Source organism: Cervus canadensis, chromosome 3 (assembly GCF_019320065.1).
Source record: "Cervus canadensis isolate Bull #8, Minnesota chromosome 3, ASM1932006v1, whole genome shotgun sequence".
NCBI lineage: Eukaryota > Metazoa > Chordata > Mammalia > Artiodactyla > Cervidae > Cervus > Cervus canadensis.
The window spans coordinates 93,776,345-93,794,708 of NC_057388.1; the positions used below are offsets into that span (position 1 = coordinate 93,776,345).

Here is an 18,364-nt window from a genome sequence, read left to right on the forward strand (position 1 = left end):
TTGATCAGTGAAAGGAAGTTGAAACTTGCAAAAACTTTCCCTTGTTTACTGGTGAAAAACCCTGGACCAGCAGATGGAGCTAAAACACCACAGCTAAGACTCTGGGTTTGTGCTCACTCTCAGACACTTGGAAGTGATGTGGAAAAGAATTAGTGGAGGCTACCGTTCTGGATCTGGGCAAGAGGAACCCCTACCCTGGGCCCTGTGCTTTAAAGCAGGGGTTGGCAAACTTTTCCTATAACTGGTCAGATAATAAGCATTTCAGGTTTTGTGGGCCACAGGTAGTTTCTGTCACATATTCTTTTTTTAATTTTAAACAACTTAAAAATGTAAAAACCAGGACTTCCCTGGCAGTCCAGTGGTTACAACTCCACCCTTCCATGTCAGGGGGGCAAAGGTTCAATCCCACACACCCCACAGCATGGTGTGGCCAATAATAAATAAATAAATAAAATGTAAAAATTATTCTTAATTGGTAAGGAGTGAAAAACAGATTTGGCTTCCCTGGTAGCTCAGCTGGTAAAGAAACCACTTGCAATGCAGAAGACCCCAGTTCAGTTCCTGGGTCGGGAAGAGCCCCTGGACAAGGGATAGGCTACCCACTCCAGTATTCTTGGGCTTCCCTGGTGGCTCAGATGGTAAAGAATCCGCCTGCAATGCAGGAGAACTGGGTTCGATCCCTGGTTTGGGAAGATCCCCTGGAGGAGAGCATAGCAACCCACTCCAGTATTCTCGCCGAGAGAATCCCTATGGACAGAGGAGCCTGGTGAGCTACAGTCCATGGGGTCTCAAAGGGTCAGACATGACTGAGCACAGCGCAGCACAAAACAGATTACAGGCTAGATCTGGTCTAAAAGCCATAGTTTGCTGACCCTGGCTTTAGAGGACTCAGAAGCACAAGAATAGTGAATGCACTAAAGAAAACTCGGTTACATCTGTCACTTGGGATCCTGTGCCCGGTGCAGGCTCAGCATGACCCACATCCCTGAACATCCTCTCACTGCTAGTACTGTGTCCTCAGAACACAAGGTAACTGCTTCTGACTATTCCAGTGTTGCAGCAGACACGTCTTTAGAACCCAGGAAGGATTTGAGCAACAGAAGTGCTCAGGCAGGAGAGGAAACAAATTAACTTGTTGGATCTTTCTTCTCAGATAGTACGAAGGCAAGAGATTCTTGCATAAGAAATTACAGTTCTCGGGGCTTCCCTGGGGACTCAGTGATGAAGAATCCACTTGCCAATGCAGGACACACGGGTTCCATCCCTGATCCAGGAAGATCCTACAGGCTGCAGAGCAACTAAGCCCATGGGCCACAACTATTGAACCTGTGCTCTAGGGTCCAGGAGCCACAACCACTGATCCCACGTGCCTCACCTACTGAAGCCCGAGTACCCTGGAGCCCACGCTCTGCAACAAGAGAAGCCACTGAAATGAGAAGCCTACGTGCCACAGCTAGAGAGTAGTCCCCGCTTGCCCACGCGCAGCAATGAAGACCCAGCCCAGCCAAAAATAAATTTTAAAAAAATGAATTATAGTTCTCAGTAAGTCTAAGTGAAAGGGAAATTGTGCCCCTGGCATCTAGCAGATCAGGGTAAAGAAACTGATGAAATAAAATTCATATTTTAAGGCAGACAAGAAAAAAATTAAATATAAAAGATGATTGCTCCTTGGAAGAAAAGCTATAACAAACCTAGGCAGCATATTAAAAAAGCAGAGACATTACTTTGCCAACAAAGGTCCGTATAGTCAAAGCTATGGTTTTTCCAATAGTCAGGTGTGGATGTAAGAGCTGGGCCATAAAGAAGGCTCATCACCAAAGAATTGATACTTTTGAACTGTGGTGCTGGAAAACACTCTTGAGAGTCCCTTGGACTGCAAAGAGATCAAATCAGTCAATCCTAAAAGAAATAAATCCTGAATATCCATTGGAAGGGCTGATGCTGAAGCTGAAGCTCCAATCCTTTGGCCACCTGATGTGAAAAGCTGACACACTGGGAAAGACCTTGATGCTGGGAAAGATTGAAGGCAGGAGGAGAAGGGGATGACAGAGGATGAGATGGTTGGATGGCATCACCAACTCGATGGACATGAGTCTGAGCAAACTCTGGGTGATGGTTAAGGACAGGGAAGCCTGCGTGCTGCAGTCCATGGTGTCGCAAAGAGTCAGACACAACTGAGTGACTGAACAACAACAACAAAGGAAGACAAGAAAAAAAATTAAATATAAAATTCTTTCTGTTTGTTTGGGCCTCCTCCCTCCCTAAAACGCAGTGTGCACCCACATTACACATTAACCAGAGCTCTTCAAAGATGGAAGGGCCAGATAAACAGTAAAGCAGTCTTTTTTTTCTTCTGATGCTAACAATGTAACTTCTTTTATTTGTTTATTTATCTTTTAATTGAAGGATTAGTGCTTTACAGAATTGTGTTGGTTTCTGCCAAACAGCGACATGAATTAGTCATAGGTATACATATGTTCCCTCCCTCTTGAACCTCTCTCCCATCTCCCTCCCCATCCCACCCCTCTAGGTTGTAGCAATGTAACTTCTTGAAAGAATAGTGTTCTTTCTCAGCTCTGTTGGGAGTCATGGTGACCTGCTGCTCCCTTCTATGTGTTTACCTGGACAATGTGTTCCTGGTGAACTTTACATGAAATATCAGTATGTCATTTTAACGTATGATCCTTTGTCTCAAAAAAGTATATGACTATGCCTTTGACTTCTAACAGGTGAAACAGTTCCCAGAGCTTCCTGACAATCTGCTCCCTGGGTTATAATCCTCAGTTTGGCTTGAATAGAATCCCCCACTTTTTTTTCCTTAACTTGATAGTTAATTAAAATTTCCACTTCTTATTCTTTGCTTAGTTTTAATTTGGATTTACCAAAGCCAAGTATTGGCTCCCTGGGGGAGAGCAGAAACAAAACCAAACCTCAAACCACATGTGTTTTGTGATTCATGCTATTGATGATATAATACAAATAGGCTGCACTGAAGAAGAAATACACCCTGCTTTGAAAAATGTTGTTGTTTGACAAATGGCATTTGAAGGTTAGCCAATTGACCTGGCAAAAATCCAGGGCCCACCAGCTTGACAAGTGAAATCCTTAGGTATGTCTTGGTCTAGAGCTACATGGAAAAGTTTATTAAATATTAAAAACTCCTGTTAACTCTGGGTCCACCTTGAGAAAAGAAAGGAAGCACAAGGACTTGATAGATCACTGAAGTACATCCACATCTCTTGGACTGTACATCAGAGCACAGGCATGTGCAGAAAGGCTGTTTTGAAAGGGAAGAACAGCAGAAAGTTCTGGCTGAAATTCACAAGTTATGGCTCAGACTGGTCTCAGACCAGCACCCCAACCAGCACAGCACTCCTGAGATAACAGAAGTGTTGGTGGTTGAGTCCACACTGAATGAGGCCTGACCCTGGCAGATGCTAGGTGCTTCAGCTCTGAGTGGGGCATTTGATGCAGAGGTGGCCCAAAGCAGTTACTCAGCCACTCTCCCTTTGAAGTGGCTAAGCCACTCTCCTAACTAGTCTGCTACTGGGCACTGTTTGGAATTAGAGCACTATTGACTGGCACCAAATAACTCTAAGATCAGAAATCTCAACGATATCTTGAATGATGTCAGAAAGACATTCAAATAAGAAAGGGGCGTGTGTGCATGCTAAGTCTCGTCAACAGAACTTGCTGGTTAAAGGGAAATAGTTACAATCAGAAAAAGAAAACACAGTTACACAAGGAGGAGTTCATAGGATCCAAGAGTAAGTGACAGTCCTTGCCTTCCCTGGGTGGACACTACTTCACAAGATAATCTAACTCTAGCAACCAAGATTTGGATCTCACTATGTGGGTCTTTGAATTCAGAAAGCAAGTTGGAGTCTTGCTAAAGGTGCTGCTCATCCACCTGAGAGAGACTGATTCTAAAAAGTGTAACATTTCAATAGAAAGGCTCTGATGGAGGAAGGAAGGCAAGTCTAAGTCCAACCAATGAACAATGTGTGTGATGTGCCAGTGGACACGAAATTACCCAGAATCATCCCTTTAGAATTTTAGGTTTTCAAGCTGTGGCCAATGGACTAGCAGTTTGGTCTGGCAAGTCGGTCATAGAGGCTGTACTGAAATTTCACCTTTTATGGGACAGGACTTAATAGTCAAATCTCAAATACTGGTGGTTCATATCAATGTCCCCGTGTCTTAAAAAAGAGGAGGGAAGTATGACTTTGAATGTAGTCACTAGGGTCCAGGAGATGACACCTCAGGTCACAAGCCACGCACATGTGGGCTCCACAAACTGCACGATCTCCATCTCTGTCTGACGTTGTTTGTGTTTCCCAGGATGATCCAGATTGATGACAATGATTGATTAATGACAGTGATGGTCACAGGTGCCTCTGGTGGGAGAACATGAAGATAAATGGCCCATCACAGAACTGGTAGGCTGCCCAAACTGGACAGTCCACAGAGTATGGGAGATTTTTAACACTCTTTAAAAACCTGGTGGTTCTGGAGAATTGTGGTGCTGGAGAAGGCTCTTGAGAGTCCCTTGGACAGCAAGAAGATCAAACCAGTCAATCCTAAAGGAAATCAACCCTGAATATTCATTGGTAGCTGAAACTCCAATACTTTGGCCACCTGATGTGAAGAGCTGACTCATTGGAAAAGATCCTGATGCTGGGGGAAAATTGAGGACAGGAGGAGAAGGGGGTTACAGAGGATGAGATGGTTGGATGGCATCACCAACTCAATGGACATGAGTCTGAGCAAACTCCAGGAGACAGTGAAGGACAGGGAAGCCTGGCATGGTGTAGTCCATGGGGTCACAGAGTCAGACCTGACTTACTGACTGAACAACAACATGAAAAACCTGGTATGGACAGTGTTTCTGATTTGAACTTTGCCTATCCCATCACTGAAACCCTGGCCCAGGCTACAATATAGAGACCAGCAATCCAGACTGAAATCATCATGAAGATCAACTTATGTATTAAACAGCTCAAGGATCACTTTTCACAGCATGAACATGACAGGAATGGACCAAGAAATACAATATCAATTGATCTTTTCATATTTCATGACACTTCACCCCAAAGGAGTAAAATTACTGCAAAATTAGAATGTGTGCTTGAAGCAATAAAATGTGGGTGACAAAGGCAGGAAGGGCAGGCTTTGCAGGGTAACATAGTGTAAGCTCAAGATCGAGCTGAAAATGGGGTACAAAAGTGAGTTGCCAGTGGAGCAGTTGGAGCAGAGGGTAAAGAAATCTTATTTTCCCAGGACTAGAGCTTTGGTTGTGTTCCTTAAGATGGAATACTAGAATCAATTTAATTTGACTTGCTGGTATTCTGACGGTATTTATGGGCCGGATTGGAAAGTCTGATATGTTTTTCAGGATGCATCCTACCCAGTGGAAAGAATCCAGTGACAATATATTTATTAAATCATTTGAAAGTACCTTGGGAAAGGACACACAAAGGAATGTTTAGCAATGTTATTTTTCCTGCCCACTAATTAAAAATTAGGGGAGAAAAACTCAAAACCCCCTCTAGGAGCAAGAAAATGGGTTGAGAAGGGCTCATCGTGGGAGGGGGGGAAAGATGGTGGCAGAAAGAATTAGAGTCACCAAATCTTGCATCAAATAATGCTACTTTTGCCCATTGTGTTTAAAATGGGAATAAGAAAATGATTTCTTAGTCATACTTCTAGATACATCTTCAATCTGGGATGAGGGGTGCTGGCATCATAGTTAATTCTATGAAACTGAAGCACATCTAATAAAGTTAGACCCAAAGTATACTGGGCTGTACTGAATGGACAGTGAGGAATGAACACCAATACCTACAGTGATGCTGGCATATTTAGGACGTGGTCTGTTGTCTGAACTTTAAGATTAAAAGGTCATAGACTGACTATGAGCTCACAGGTGATTTACATGATACTTGATGAAATGAAAGTCACAGAAATAATGATAAATAACAAAATCTATATTGGGATATTGAACTCTAGTCACCAGTTAAAGGGCTTCCCAGGTGGCGTAGTAGTAAAGAATCTGCCTGCCAATGAAGGAGATGCAAGAGACTCGGGTTTGATCTCTAGGTCGGGAAGAGCTGCTGGTTTAGGAAATGGCAACATATTCCAGTATTCTTGCCTGGAACATTTCATGCACAGAGGAGCCTGGCAGGCTACATGGGGTCACAAAGAATCATACACGACTGAGCACACACACACACACACACACACACACACACACACACACTGTTAATGTGGCAAGCATAGGAGCAAGAGTGAGTCCAGGTTTTCAAATAGACCTATAAGATGAGGACAATTATAATTAATTCTATATCATTCAATAGCATCATAAAAGAATGATACAAGTTTACCATAATGCACTCAGGAGAGTGGCTAACATGAAAAAGCTAGAAAATGTTGGTGAGATTGTGGAGTAACTGGGACTCACATGATGCTGGCAGGAGGGTAAATTGGAACATCCACTTCAGAAATGTATTTGCTAGTGCTTACCCAAGTGGAACATATGCACAATGTGATGGTGAATTTTATATGTCAACTGGACTGAAGGATGCCCAGACAGCTGATAAAACATTATTTCTGTGGTGTTTCCAGAAGAGATTAGTATATGAACTAGTGAACTGAATGAAGCAGATGGCCCTACCCAAAATGAGTATCTCTCTCTGCTGAATCACTTCAGTCATGTCAGACTTCTTGTGACTCAATGGACAGTAGTCCTCCAGGCTCCCCTGTCCACGGGAGTCTCCAGGCAAGAATATTGGAGCTGGTTTATACTGGTTATATTCCAGGCAAGAATACTGGAGTGCTCTTCTCCAGGGGATCTTCTTGACCCAGGGATTGGACCCATGTCTCTTACATCTCCTGCATTGGCAGTCGTGTTCTTTACCATTAGTGGCACCTGGGAAGCCCACCCAATGTGAGTGAGTGCCATCCAATCCTTTGAGGGACCCAACAGAACCAAAAGGCAGAGGAAGAACATTTTCACTTGCTGCTTGAGCTGGGACATCCATCTTCTCCTGCCCCCAGACATCAGCACTCCTGGTTCTCAGGCCTTTGGAAACAGATCAGGACTTACATTGTTGTCCCTCCGCCCCATCCCCCGCTGGAGTGTTCTGTCCATTCTATTCCCTCTCAGTGGTCAAACTTGGGTAAGAATAGGAATCTTGTTAGGAATGTGTCTCCTCTGTATTACCGCTTCCTTCATCTGTCACGTAATGAGAATGTGACCCTTATTGCAGCCATGAGGCTGCTGAACTTGGACTGGGTGGGAGGCTGGATGGGCCCTGGCTTCGCTAAGGAGTCAGCTAGACTCCCAGGGATATCTACTAACAGACTCCACCCTAGGTCCATAGCCCTGAGTTTTGGAATGCCTTTGGTCCAGTCCTAGTGAGCTTAGGGAAGGCACACTAAGACAATAAGTGAGGGCTGGAGTAATGCCTGAGCAAACTACCTTGTACTAGAAGGAATGGAAAAGATCAGTTTTCATTTCAATCCCAAAGAAGGGCAATGCCAAAGAATGTTCAAATTACCCCATAATTGCACTCATTTTACATGCTAGCAAGGTAATGCTCAAAATCCTTCAAGTCAGGCTTCAACAGTACATGAACCATGAACTTCCAGATCTTCAAGCTGGATTTAGAAAAGGCATAGGAACAAGAGATCATATTGCCAATATTAGATGGATCATAGAGAAAGCAAGGGAATTCCAGGAAACCATCTACTTCTGCTTCATTGACTACACTAAAACCTGTGACTGTGTGGATCACAACAAACTGTGGAAAACTCTTCAAGAGATGGGAATACCAGATCACCTGACCTGCCTCCTGAGAAACATGTATGCAGGTCAAGAAGCAACAGTTAGAACCAGACACAAAACAATGGACTGGTTCCAAATTGGGAAAGGAATACGTAAAGGCTGTATACTGTCACCCTGCTTATTTAACTTATATGCAGAGTACATGTTGTGAAATGCCAGGTTGGATGAAGCACAAATGGAATCAAGATTGCTGGGAGAAATATCAATAACCTCAGACATGCAGATGACACCACACTTATGGCAGAAAGCAAAGAGGAACTAAAGAGCCTCTTGATGAAAGTGAAAGAGAAGAGCGAAAAAGCTGGCTTAAAACTCAACATTCAAAAAACTAAATTGTGTCATCTGGTTCCATCACTTCATGGCAAATAGATGGGGAGACAATGGAAACAGTGGCAGACTTTATTTTCTTGGGCTCCAAAATCACTGCAGATGGTGACTGCAGCCATAAAATTAAAAGATGCTTGCTCCTTGGGAGAAAAGCTATGACCAACCTAGACAGCATATTAAAAAGCAGAGACATGACTTTGCCAACAAAGGTCTGTCTAGTCAAAGCTATGGTTTTTCCAGTAGTCATATATCAATGTAAGTGTTGGACCATAAAGAAGGCTGAGCATCAAAGAACTAATGCCTTCGAACTGTGGTGCTGGAGAAGACTCCTGAGAGTCCCTTGGACTGCAAGGAGATCCAGCCAGTTCATCCTAAAGGAAATCAACTCTGAATATTCTTTGGAAGGACTGATGCTGAAGCTGAAACTCCAATACTATGGCCACCTGATGCGAAGAACTGACTCATTTGAAAAGACCCTGATGCTGGGAAAGATTGAAGGTGGGAGGAGAAGGGGATGACAGAGGATGAGATGATTGGATGGCATCACCAACTCAATGGACATGAGTTTGAGTAAACTCTGGGAGTTGGTGATGGACGGGAAGACCTGGTGTGTTACAGTCCATGGAGTAACAAAGTGTCAGACATGACTGTGACTGTGTGACTGAACAACAAGAAGAACCCCACACCATCTAGTGCTTGTGTAACTCTGCCCCTGCTCCAGAAGAGGTGGTCCTTTGAGTCACTCCAGGCTTACATATTTAAGGTCAAGCTGGGAGGGAGCTGATTGGACTTCCTAGAAATCTCAGGCAACCTTCACTCTCATATATTATTCCACCCATGAGCCATCCTTGACACCTCACCTCAGGTGAGGCCAGGTGAGGATGTTAGAGTTTGGAAGCTGTGAGGCCTACGGTCCCTGAGGGTGTGGCTGGGCTTTCTGCTGACAATCCTGTGTGCTGATTTCCTAATCATTTAGATAAGTCAACCTGGAGCACAGGCTTCCTGGTGACTCAGAGTGTAAAGAATCTGCCTGCAATGCAGGAGATCAGGATTCCATCCCCGGGTTGGGAAGGTTCCCTGGAGGAAGCCATGGCTACACACTCGAGTATTCTTGCCTGGGGAATTCCATGGACAGAGGAGCCTGGTGGGATAGAGTCCATGCATTTCCAAAGAATCAGACACAACTGAGCAACTAACACTCACTGAACTCAACTTCTGGAGCACAGCCAAACTTTAGAGCCTGCTTCAAGGCCACCCGTTTCTTTCCCTGAATGACACAATTGAATTAAACAAGAACCAAGTGTCTTAAAGTTTGGAATCTTGCCTAGCAGTGATCTGAAAAAATGAGTCAACTCCGAAGCCCCTTTTGAGGACCACCCCATTCCTCGTACCCCCACCCCCTCAACCCCTTACCTCTCGGATCCTCTTCTGCCATTCCTCAATAAATTCAGGCGAGCTGGTGTTCACCAGGCTGGCATTGAGTGTCCACGTGGGGCACTTCCAGGTGGGAAGAGACAGCATGGCCAGGGAGGGTGCCAAGAAAGCAAATGTCCCTCCCTGGAGAATGGGCAGCCTGGAGGAGGGGAAAGGAGACAGTTACCCACTAGCCCCTTTAACACTGGCCTGTCACTGGCCCCAGCAGAGGCCTTTTAATCCCAAGTCCTACCTTGGTTCCAGGGCAACACATGACTCCTGCAGTTCTCAGTTATAGGGAACTCCTATCAATCTCCAGGTCAGATCCACGAACTGTGCCAGACTTTGGACAGGTAGGAGAGGTGGGGAGGATAAGACCAGCAGACCTGATCCCGTTCCTGGAGATGCGGGCCCAGGAGCAGAGAGTCACGTACTGGGAAACGATCTGGGGCAGCACAGAACTCAGGGAACATGTTTGGTGAGTGCCGCTGCCTTCCAGTCCCAGAGATCAAAGCACAGTTCACACACATCAAGTTCCCCCACTGACAAGAGATGCACAGCCTAGAATCTGGGTGGCCAGATTCCTTTGCACCTTCAAAAATGAAGGGCAATTCCAGACCTCTACCTCCAGGCTCCTTTTTATGACAGGGACTGAACATGCTTGAGGTCCATTATCAGGGCGCGTCCTCCACACAGGCCTTTCTTCCTCCTGGTCAGCGTCTCACTCTGGCCTCTGTGAGAACTTCTAGCAGTGTCCACCTGACTTGTCTCCCTTCAAGGTGAATGTAGCCTGATAAGTCAACCTCCAATAACCCTGTCTTACTAGAAGGTCAGAAGCTGTTGAGGCTGACCTAGTCTCCTCACCCTGCATATTATAATAGAACTGGTGTGGAGGGAGAGTGGAACAGAGGATCTTAGCCTCTTGCTTGCATTTGTCATAGTATAGCATACCCAGTTTAGATACTTGTTCTAACAATACTAAAAGAGTACTTTTGAAATCAGGATTCCATGAAGATAGCTTAAAGAGTCTTCTTGAGAACAAACACGTTTTATTTAATGAAAATATTAAGTATATGAAAGAGTTTTACTGCCTAACTGGATTTTGTCCTGGCTAAACATAGGAACTAGCAAGGCCTGAGCATCAGCCTCAGATGAGTTCACAGGCTTGTCAAATGGTACACCCAGGCATGGGGAGAGCTTAGACCTCCAGGTGATTCTAACATCAGCCAGGGTTGAGAACAACTGATCTAGATTCATAAATCTAGACCCATAAGGCTCCAAAAGATTGGAATATATGGCACACACAGGGCAGGAAACATGGGTGATGGAATGGGTATGTATGAATGATTTTTTAATTAAAAAAATTATGGTGGGGAGAGATAAATTAGGACTTCAGGATTAACATGTACACACTAATATATATATATAAAATAGGTAAACAACAAGGACCTACTGTATAGCACAGGGAATTATATTTTATAATAATCTATAATGAAAAAGAATCTATATATATAATATATATTTATATATATGTATAACTGACTTAACTTGCTATATACTTGAAACTAACACAACACTGTAAATTAACTATACTTCAATTAAAAATTCATAGAAATTATGAAGCTAAGTATCTTGACAGAGAAGGGAAACACACTATACTTATATCATTGCAAAATCCCTTTTGAGCTTTTAAAATGAACACAGACATCTTTGCATATCATATGTACCAACAGTATGTAAGACAAGATTTGTGTTTCAGTTTTTTGCTGTAATTCCATATGCACATTTCATTCATTCAACAAATATTTACTGAGGACTTGCTCTGTGGGAAGCACTGGTTGTCAGGCATTGGAAATACCACAGTGAGTGAGACAAAATTCCCACCTATATTCTAGTTACATATTTCCTCGTTAGCCCTTGTACTAACAAACTAATCATTTACAGTAACTCACTCTCAGGGATTCTTTTTTTTTTTTCCTCAGGGATTCTTTAAACAGTTTACAGTTATACTTATAAACAATCCATCATTGCTATACCACCATGGCCTCAGCCATTTCAGTATTACTGGGTTCCATGAGGGCAGAGAAGTCTATTTTTCTTTTCTATCCCTCCAGGACCGAGGTTAGTATTGCAAAATCTGTCAACATTGGGTTTTCTCATTTCATTTTTTTAGTTTAATAGGCATATAATGAAATCCTGACAAATGTGAATTTGCATTTCATTAAGTCATGAAAGATGTGATTTTATGTCTGTTTTTCCTTGTCTATAAACTGTTTTACTCATTACATAGAAATTAGATACTGCCAAAATATATTTAAAGCAGTTTCACTGATGGTGAGATTTGTTTTCACTTAAAAAATATTTTCTGTTTTTATATCCCTAACTTAGAACTTATTTAAGGGATATTTCAAAATTTTCAAGTAGTTCAGCATTTTTCTAACTCTGTTCATGTTATTTTTTTTTTTCAAGATTATTACATGTAGTTGGGATAATGTACTAACATGATAGATGCACTTTTTACCTTTTTTTTTTTTTTTTGGCTGCACCTCTCAGCTTGCAGAATCTTAGTTCACCCACCAAGGGAACTTGCATCAAAAGCACCAAGTCCTCACCACTGAACCACCAGGGAATTCCCCCTACCTTTTTGTAACTACTAAATACATTTTATGTTCAAGAGCAAGATGAACTGTTTCCATTAATTTACTAGAGTGTATTCCTATGTCCTACCACTAGATTCATACAATGTATCCATAAATTCGTCCTTCGCTCTCCTATACTCAGATCTTCCAATCCCATTTTCCATCCATTCCTGTCCCCCTCCCCACCTTGTTTTATGAGCATTACCACCTTGCTCATACTTCTTATTGATACTCTTTTGACAGAGATCTATGTATATTTCTTGCATTTCTACTAGTTTTTCTTTTATGCACTTTCTTGGTACATGTTTAAGATATATGCATTCAGTATCACTACAAGGCTTTCATTGTTCTTTATACATTTTACCTTTTGTGGTGACTTTAATGTATCTCAGAGCTGCTTTTAATTTCACAGTTAATTTCTTCTTATTTTAAAAATTGAATTACCTTGAATATTACCTTGAATATGATTCACTATTATTATACATATGCCTTCTAACTCCTTTGTAAACCACAGATTGTTGATTTTTAAAACTCAACATTTTAGAAATAGAAGGGCCATTTGAAGCATATCCAGCCGGGACTTATCACTTTATAGATAACAGATCTGGAGACCAGGGTCATAGAATTAACCAGGATAAGTCTTAGGTTTTTTCACCACAGCCCTATAACACCAATTAAGAGCATGGTATAGACCAAAGGCAAGTTCGAATATGACTTTGCCTTATCAGCTGTGTGACGAAGGCATGTTGCCCAGCTTCTGCAAGCCTCTGTGTCCTCTTTGACAAAATATAGTAGTAATCTCCCAAGGAGTAACAGTGAAGATAAAATATATATAAGTGATTAGCACGATGCCTGGGGAAGAGCTCAATAAATAGAATAATCTTCATTATTATTCCCTCTGAAATGTGTGGTTACTTCTGGAAAGGGTCAGTCAGTCAGTTCAGTCACTCAGTCATGTCGACTCTTTGTGACCCCATAGACTATAGCATGGCAGGCTTCCCTGTCCATCATCAACTCCCAGAGCTTGCTCAAACTCATGTCCACCAAGTTGGTGTTACCATCCAACCATCTCATCCTCTGTCATCCTCTTCTCCTGCCTTCAATCTTTCCCAGCATCAGGGTCTTTTCCAATGAGTTGGCTCTTTGCATCAGGTGCTCAAAGTATTGGAGCTTCATCTCCAGCATCAGTCCTTCCAAAGAATATTCAGGGTTGATTTCCTTTAGGATGGACTGGTTTGACCTCCTTGCAGTCCAAGGGACTGTCAAGAGTCATCTCCAACACCACAGTTCAAAGGCATTAGTTCTCTGACACTCAGCCTTCGTTATGGTCCAACTCTCACATCCATACAAGACTACTGGAAAAACCATAGCTTTACTATATGGACCTTTGTTGGCAAAGTAACGTCTCTGCTTTTTAATATGCTATCTATGTTGGTCATAACTTTTCTTCCAAGGAGCAAGCATCTTTTAATTTCATGGCTGTAAGTCACCATCTGCAGTGATTTTGGAGCCCAAGAAAATAAAGTCTGTCACTGTTTCCACTGTTTTCCCATCTATCTGCCATGAAGAGATGGAACCAGATGACATGATCTTAGTTTTCTGAATGTTGAGTTTTAAGCCAGTTTTTTCACTCTCCTCTTTCACTTTCATGAAGAGGCTCTTTAGTTCCTCTTCACTTTCTGCCATAAGGGTGGTGTCATCTGCATATCTGAGGTTATTTATATTTCTCCCGGCAATCTTGGTTACACTTGTGCTTCATCCAACCTGGCATTTCACATCATGTACTTTGCATATAAGTTAAATAAGCAGAGTGATAGTATACAGCCTTTATGTACTCCTTTCCCAATTTGGAACCAGTCCATTGTTCCATATCCTGTTCTAACTGTTACTTCTTGACCTGCATACATGTTTCTCAGGAGGCAGGTCAGGTGATCTGGTATTCGAATCTCTTGAAGAGTTTTCCACAGTTTGTTGTGATCCACACAGTCAAAGGCTTTAGTGTAGTCAATGAAGCAGAAGTAGATGGTTTCCTGGAATTCCCTTGCTTTCTCTATGATCCAGTAATATTGGCGATATGATCTCTTGTTCCTATGCCTTTTCTAAATCCAGCTTGAACATCTGAAAGTTCACAGTTCACATACTGTTGAAGCCTGGTTTCAGTCATATGAGGACTTTCTTCATAGCTCAGTTGGTAAAGAATCCACCTGCAATGCAGGAGTCCCTGGTTTGATTCCTGGGTCAGGAAGATCTCCTGGAGAAGGGATAGACTACCTACTCCAGTATTCTTGGGCTTCCCTTGTGGCCCAGCTGGTAAAGAATCCACCTGCAATGTGAGAGACATGGTTTGATCCCTAGGCTGGGAAGATCCCCTGGAGAAGGGAAAGGCTACCCACTCCTGTATTGTGGTCTGGAGAATTCCATGGACTGTATAGTCCGTGGGGTTGCAAAGAGTTGGAAAAGGTATGTATGCTAAAACATTTTCTTAATTTTTCCTCAAATAACAGATGTTATAATATGGGCTTTTTGTTTTGTTTTATTTTAAAGCTGTTGCCTGGCATTCCCATTTCTTGAAGGTTGGTTCTCTAAGATGTGCTTTCTCAGACTCTCCCTTGTCCATTCTCCCCTTCCCTTCCCTCTTTACTATCTCATCTGTATGCTCAAGTCTGAAGAACATTCCCCACCGTTTTCCTTTACAACAACTTGCAAAATCTACAGTCTCAGGAACGTGCCTTAGAAATTTGATAGGATTGGTATTTTAAGTGGTCAAAGCCACAGATATGTGTCCGTGGGGGTACTATCAACATCTAAGCTCGTATAGTGTTGTAAAGTTACACAGCATTTTCTCATCCTTATCTCAGGAGTATTGCAGGGTGTGTAGCACAATGCTGCTTTGTCTCTGTATGAGGAACTGATACTGGGGGAGGTGCCAGTGGCAGGGTTCAACTGGGAAGCGCAGAGCCCTGATCAGAAAGTCTAGTCACGGGGCCAAATTGTGACAGTATGTTTGTTATAAGAACAGTTGGTAAGAGGACATGTGGTAAGAACAAACTGCTTACACAGTTTATGGTAACGATTATGTGAGTAATTTTTCTCATTTCTTAGTATATATGAATACTTCCATTTGGGCTCATAAAGTAGGAACAGCTAACCTTTTGGAAGTATTGGGAAGTCAAGCTTCAATCCTTCTCCCTGAGTTCTCATGCACTCCATAAAAATAGTATACATGACACTTGTTAAAGACGTTAAGGCAGGCTTTATTCAAGGGGGCTACTACAATGGGATTTAGTAATAGGGGAGAGACATCAGGCTCAACTCCCAATGTGACAAGGAAAGGTGAGAATTTATAGCCAAGGAGGAGGGTGGGGTTCAGTGGATAGAAAAGTACTAAGAGGAAGCATCAGGGTGAAGAGAGGATTCTTGATGAAGACAGGACAAGGTGATCGGACATCACCTGGGGATGATGGAGAATGAGGAACCCAATCAGAGAGTGAGGGTGGATAGTCTGACCTCAAGGACTGAGCAGGATTCTTGCTAAAATTGGACCTTGCAGAGACCAACATGCAAGCTCAAAAGTCAAGCCTAGTTGAACAGTTGTAACAGTAGGATGATCATAGTCAATCTTGTATGTTAAGACACTATGACTAAATGGATCTCTTCCAGTTAAATAGACTCAGCACAACTTGGGCTTGTACAAAATCCTGCAGCAGAAGGGGGAAGGTTGCATAATACTTTGGAGTTCCTAAAACTACACTGGAAACTAGAAGGCAAGGGAACAATGATTTCAAAATTCTGAAAAAAAAAATTATTTCCAACCTAAAATTCTATATCCAGCCAAGTTATCAATCAAATATGAGAATAGGATCAAGATATTTTCACATATGAAGAGTCTTACAGAATTTATCTCCCATGTGGTCTCTGAGGGAACTACTGTGTAATCATGTTCCACCAAAAAGAAGAGGAAGGCCTGGGATCAAGAGATCTAGACTTGAAAATAGACATGAAGAGAATTGCCAGGATAAGGGTAAAGAGGCATCTCAAGATGACACATCTAATATACACCAGGCACACGTATCGACTGTTCCAGACTATAGCAAGTCAGAGAGCCCCAGGGGGTAGTCCATCAAGATGAAGCTGATAGCTACCTGATGCGATGAAATTATCAAGAAGAGATTTATACCAACAGGCAGGGAGTTTATCGTTGAAATGAAAATAAACAGAAACTTTAAAGTATTTTTTAAAAGATATTAATTTTAGAGAAAACACGCAGTCATTATAATGTGCAGGCTTCCCTAGTGGCTCAGTGGCAAAAAATCCACCTGCCAAGGCGGGAGACATGGGTTTGATCCCTGGTTTGGGAAGATCCCCTGGAGAAGGAAATGGCAGCCCCCTCCAGTATTCTTGCCTGGGAAATCCCATGGACAGAGGAGCCTGGTGGGCTACAGTCCACGAGGTCTCAAGAGTCAGGCATTACTTAGTGACTAAACAACAACATTATAATGCGAACACTCAATGATGACCAGGAGACTCAGGGGAAAATAGCTAAATAATCAGCTTGGAGGGATGAGAGTGCTTGCCTCTGCCTAGAAGAAAGGGGAGGGGATAGATCTCCTTCTCTGGTAGGAGAAGGCTGTGTGTCTGTCTTCTTTAAAGCCATCACTACCTACTGCCTTGAGAGTGCCTTTGACAGCCACCCACATTGCTCCAGTCCTCCCTTCTGATCTGCCCCACAGATTTGCACACCTATTCTTTTCTTTTTTCTTCTAAGGGCTTTAATGCTGACCACCACAGGGAAACAGATTGGGAAAACAGAGATAAAAGCAGGTGAAGAGACAAAGGTTGCAGAATCTGGGAGGTTGTCTCAAGCCTGGAGCCGTGAGCCATATCTCCCAGCCCCACTTCCAAGATGGTAATGAGCAGTCTACTGGACTTTTGCTCTCAGGCAAAGTACATCATGCAAAATGCTGGGCTGGATGAAGCACAAGCTGGAATCAAGATTGCCAGGAGAAATATCAATAACCTCAGATATGCAGATGACACCACCCTTAAGGCAGAAAGGGAAGAAGAACTAAAGAGACTCTTGATGAAAGTGAAAGAGGAGAGTGAAAAAGTTGGCTTAAACCTCAATATTCAGAAAACTAAGATCATGGCATCCGGTCCCATCACTCCATGGCAAATAGATGGGGAAACTGGAAACAGTGACAGACTTTATTTGGGCTCCAAAATCACTGCAGATGGTGACTGCAGTCATGAAATTAAAAGACGCTTGCTCCTTGGAAGAAGAGCTATGACCAACCTAGACAGCATATTAAAAACCAGAGACATTACTTTGCCAACAAAGTCTGTCTAGTCAAAGCTATGGTTTTTCCGGTAGTCATGTATGGATGTGAGAGGGAGACTATAAAGAAAGTTGAGTGCTGAAGAATTGATGCTTTTGAACTATGGTGTTGGAGAAGATTTTTGAGAGTCCGTTGGACTGCAAGGAGATCCAGCCAGTTCATCCTAAAGGAAATCAGTCCTGAATATTCATTGGAAGGACTGATGCTGAAGTTGAAACTCCAATATATTGGCCACCGGATGAGAAGAACTGACTCATTGGAAAAGATCCTGATGCTGGGAAAGATTGAAGGCGGGAGGTGAAGGGGACAACAGATGATGAGATGGTTGGATGGCATCACCGACTCTATAGACATGAGTTTGAGTAAGCTCCAGGAGTTGGTAATGGACAGGGAAGCCTGGCATGCTGCAGTCCATGGGATCACAAAGAGTCAGACATGACTGAGTCACTGAACTGAACTGAACTGAAAGATTCAAAGGGTGTGGGGCTCAAGAAACATGCCCTGATACTTTTCTAAGAAAGAGTTTTAAATGGTTCTTATTTCTCCCAGTTATAAAGCAACACATGGACTCTGAAGAAAAATTAATGGTAAATAAAAATACAAAGCATAAATCAACATAATTCCACAACCCAGAAATAATTTTTAACATCTTGTTCTAATCATTTTTTTAACCCTTGAGTAGATAAACTTTATCAGCACACATACAATATTGGTACATATCTTTCATATATAATATGTATCACCCAGAAATAACCTTTAACATTTCTTTGATTCTTTTTGCTATCTTTAACTAGATAAATGAT

General features: G+C 42.5%; 1 protein-coding gene across 2 annotated transcripts in view; it reads right to left on the reverse strand.

The window, feature by feature from the left end:
- LOC122438673 (solute carrier family 23 member 2-like) overlaps positions 1-18,364 on the reverse strand; it is a 57,365-nt gene that overhangs the window by 18,219 nt on the left and 20,782 nt on the right. For both annotated transcript variants that reach the window (XM_043463785.1, XM_043463786.1), the window contains exon 4: positions 9,587-9,746. In XM_043463785.1, coding sequence (XP_043319720.1) covers positions 9,587-9,746 — 160 coding nt within the window. The remainder of the gene's footprint in view (positions 1-9,586; positions 9,747-18,364) is intronic.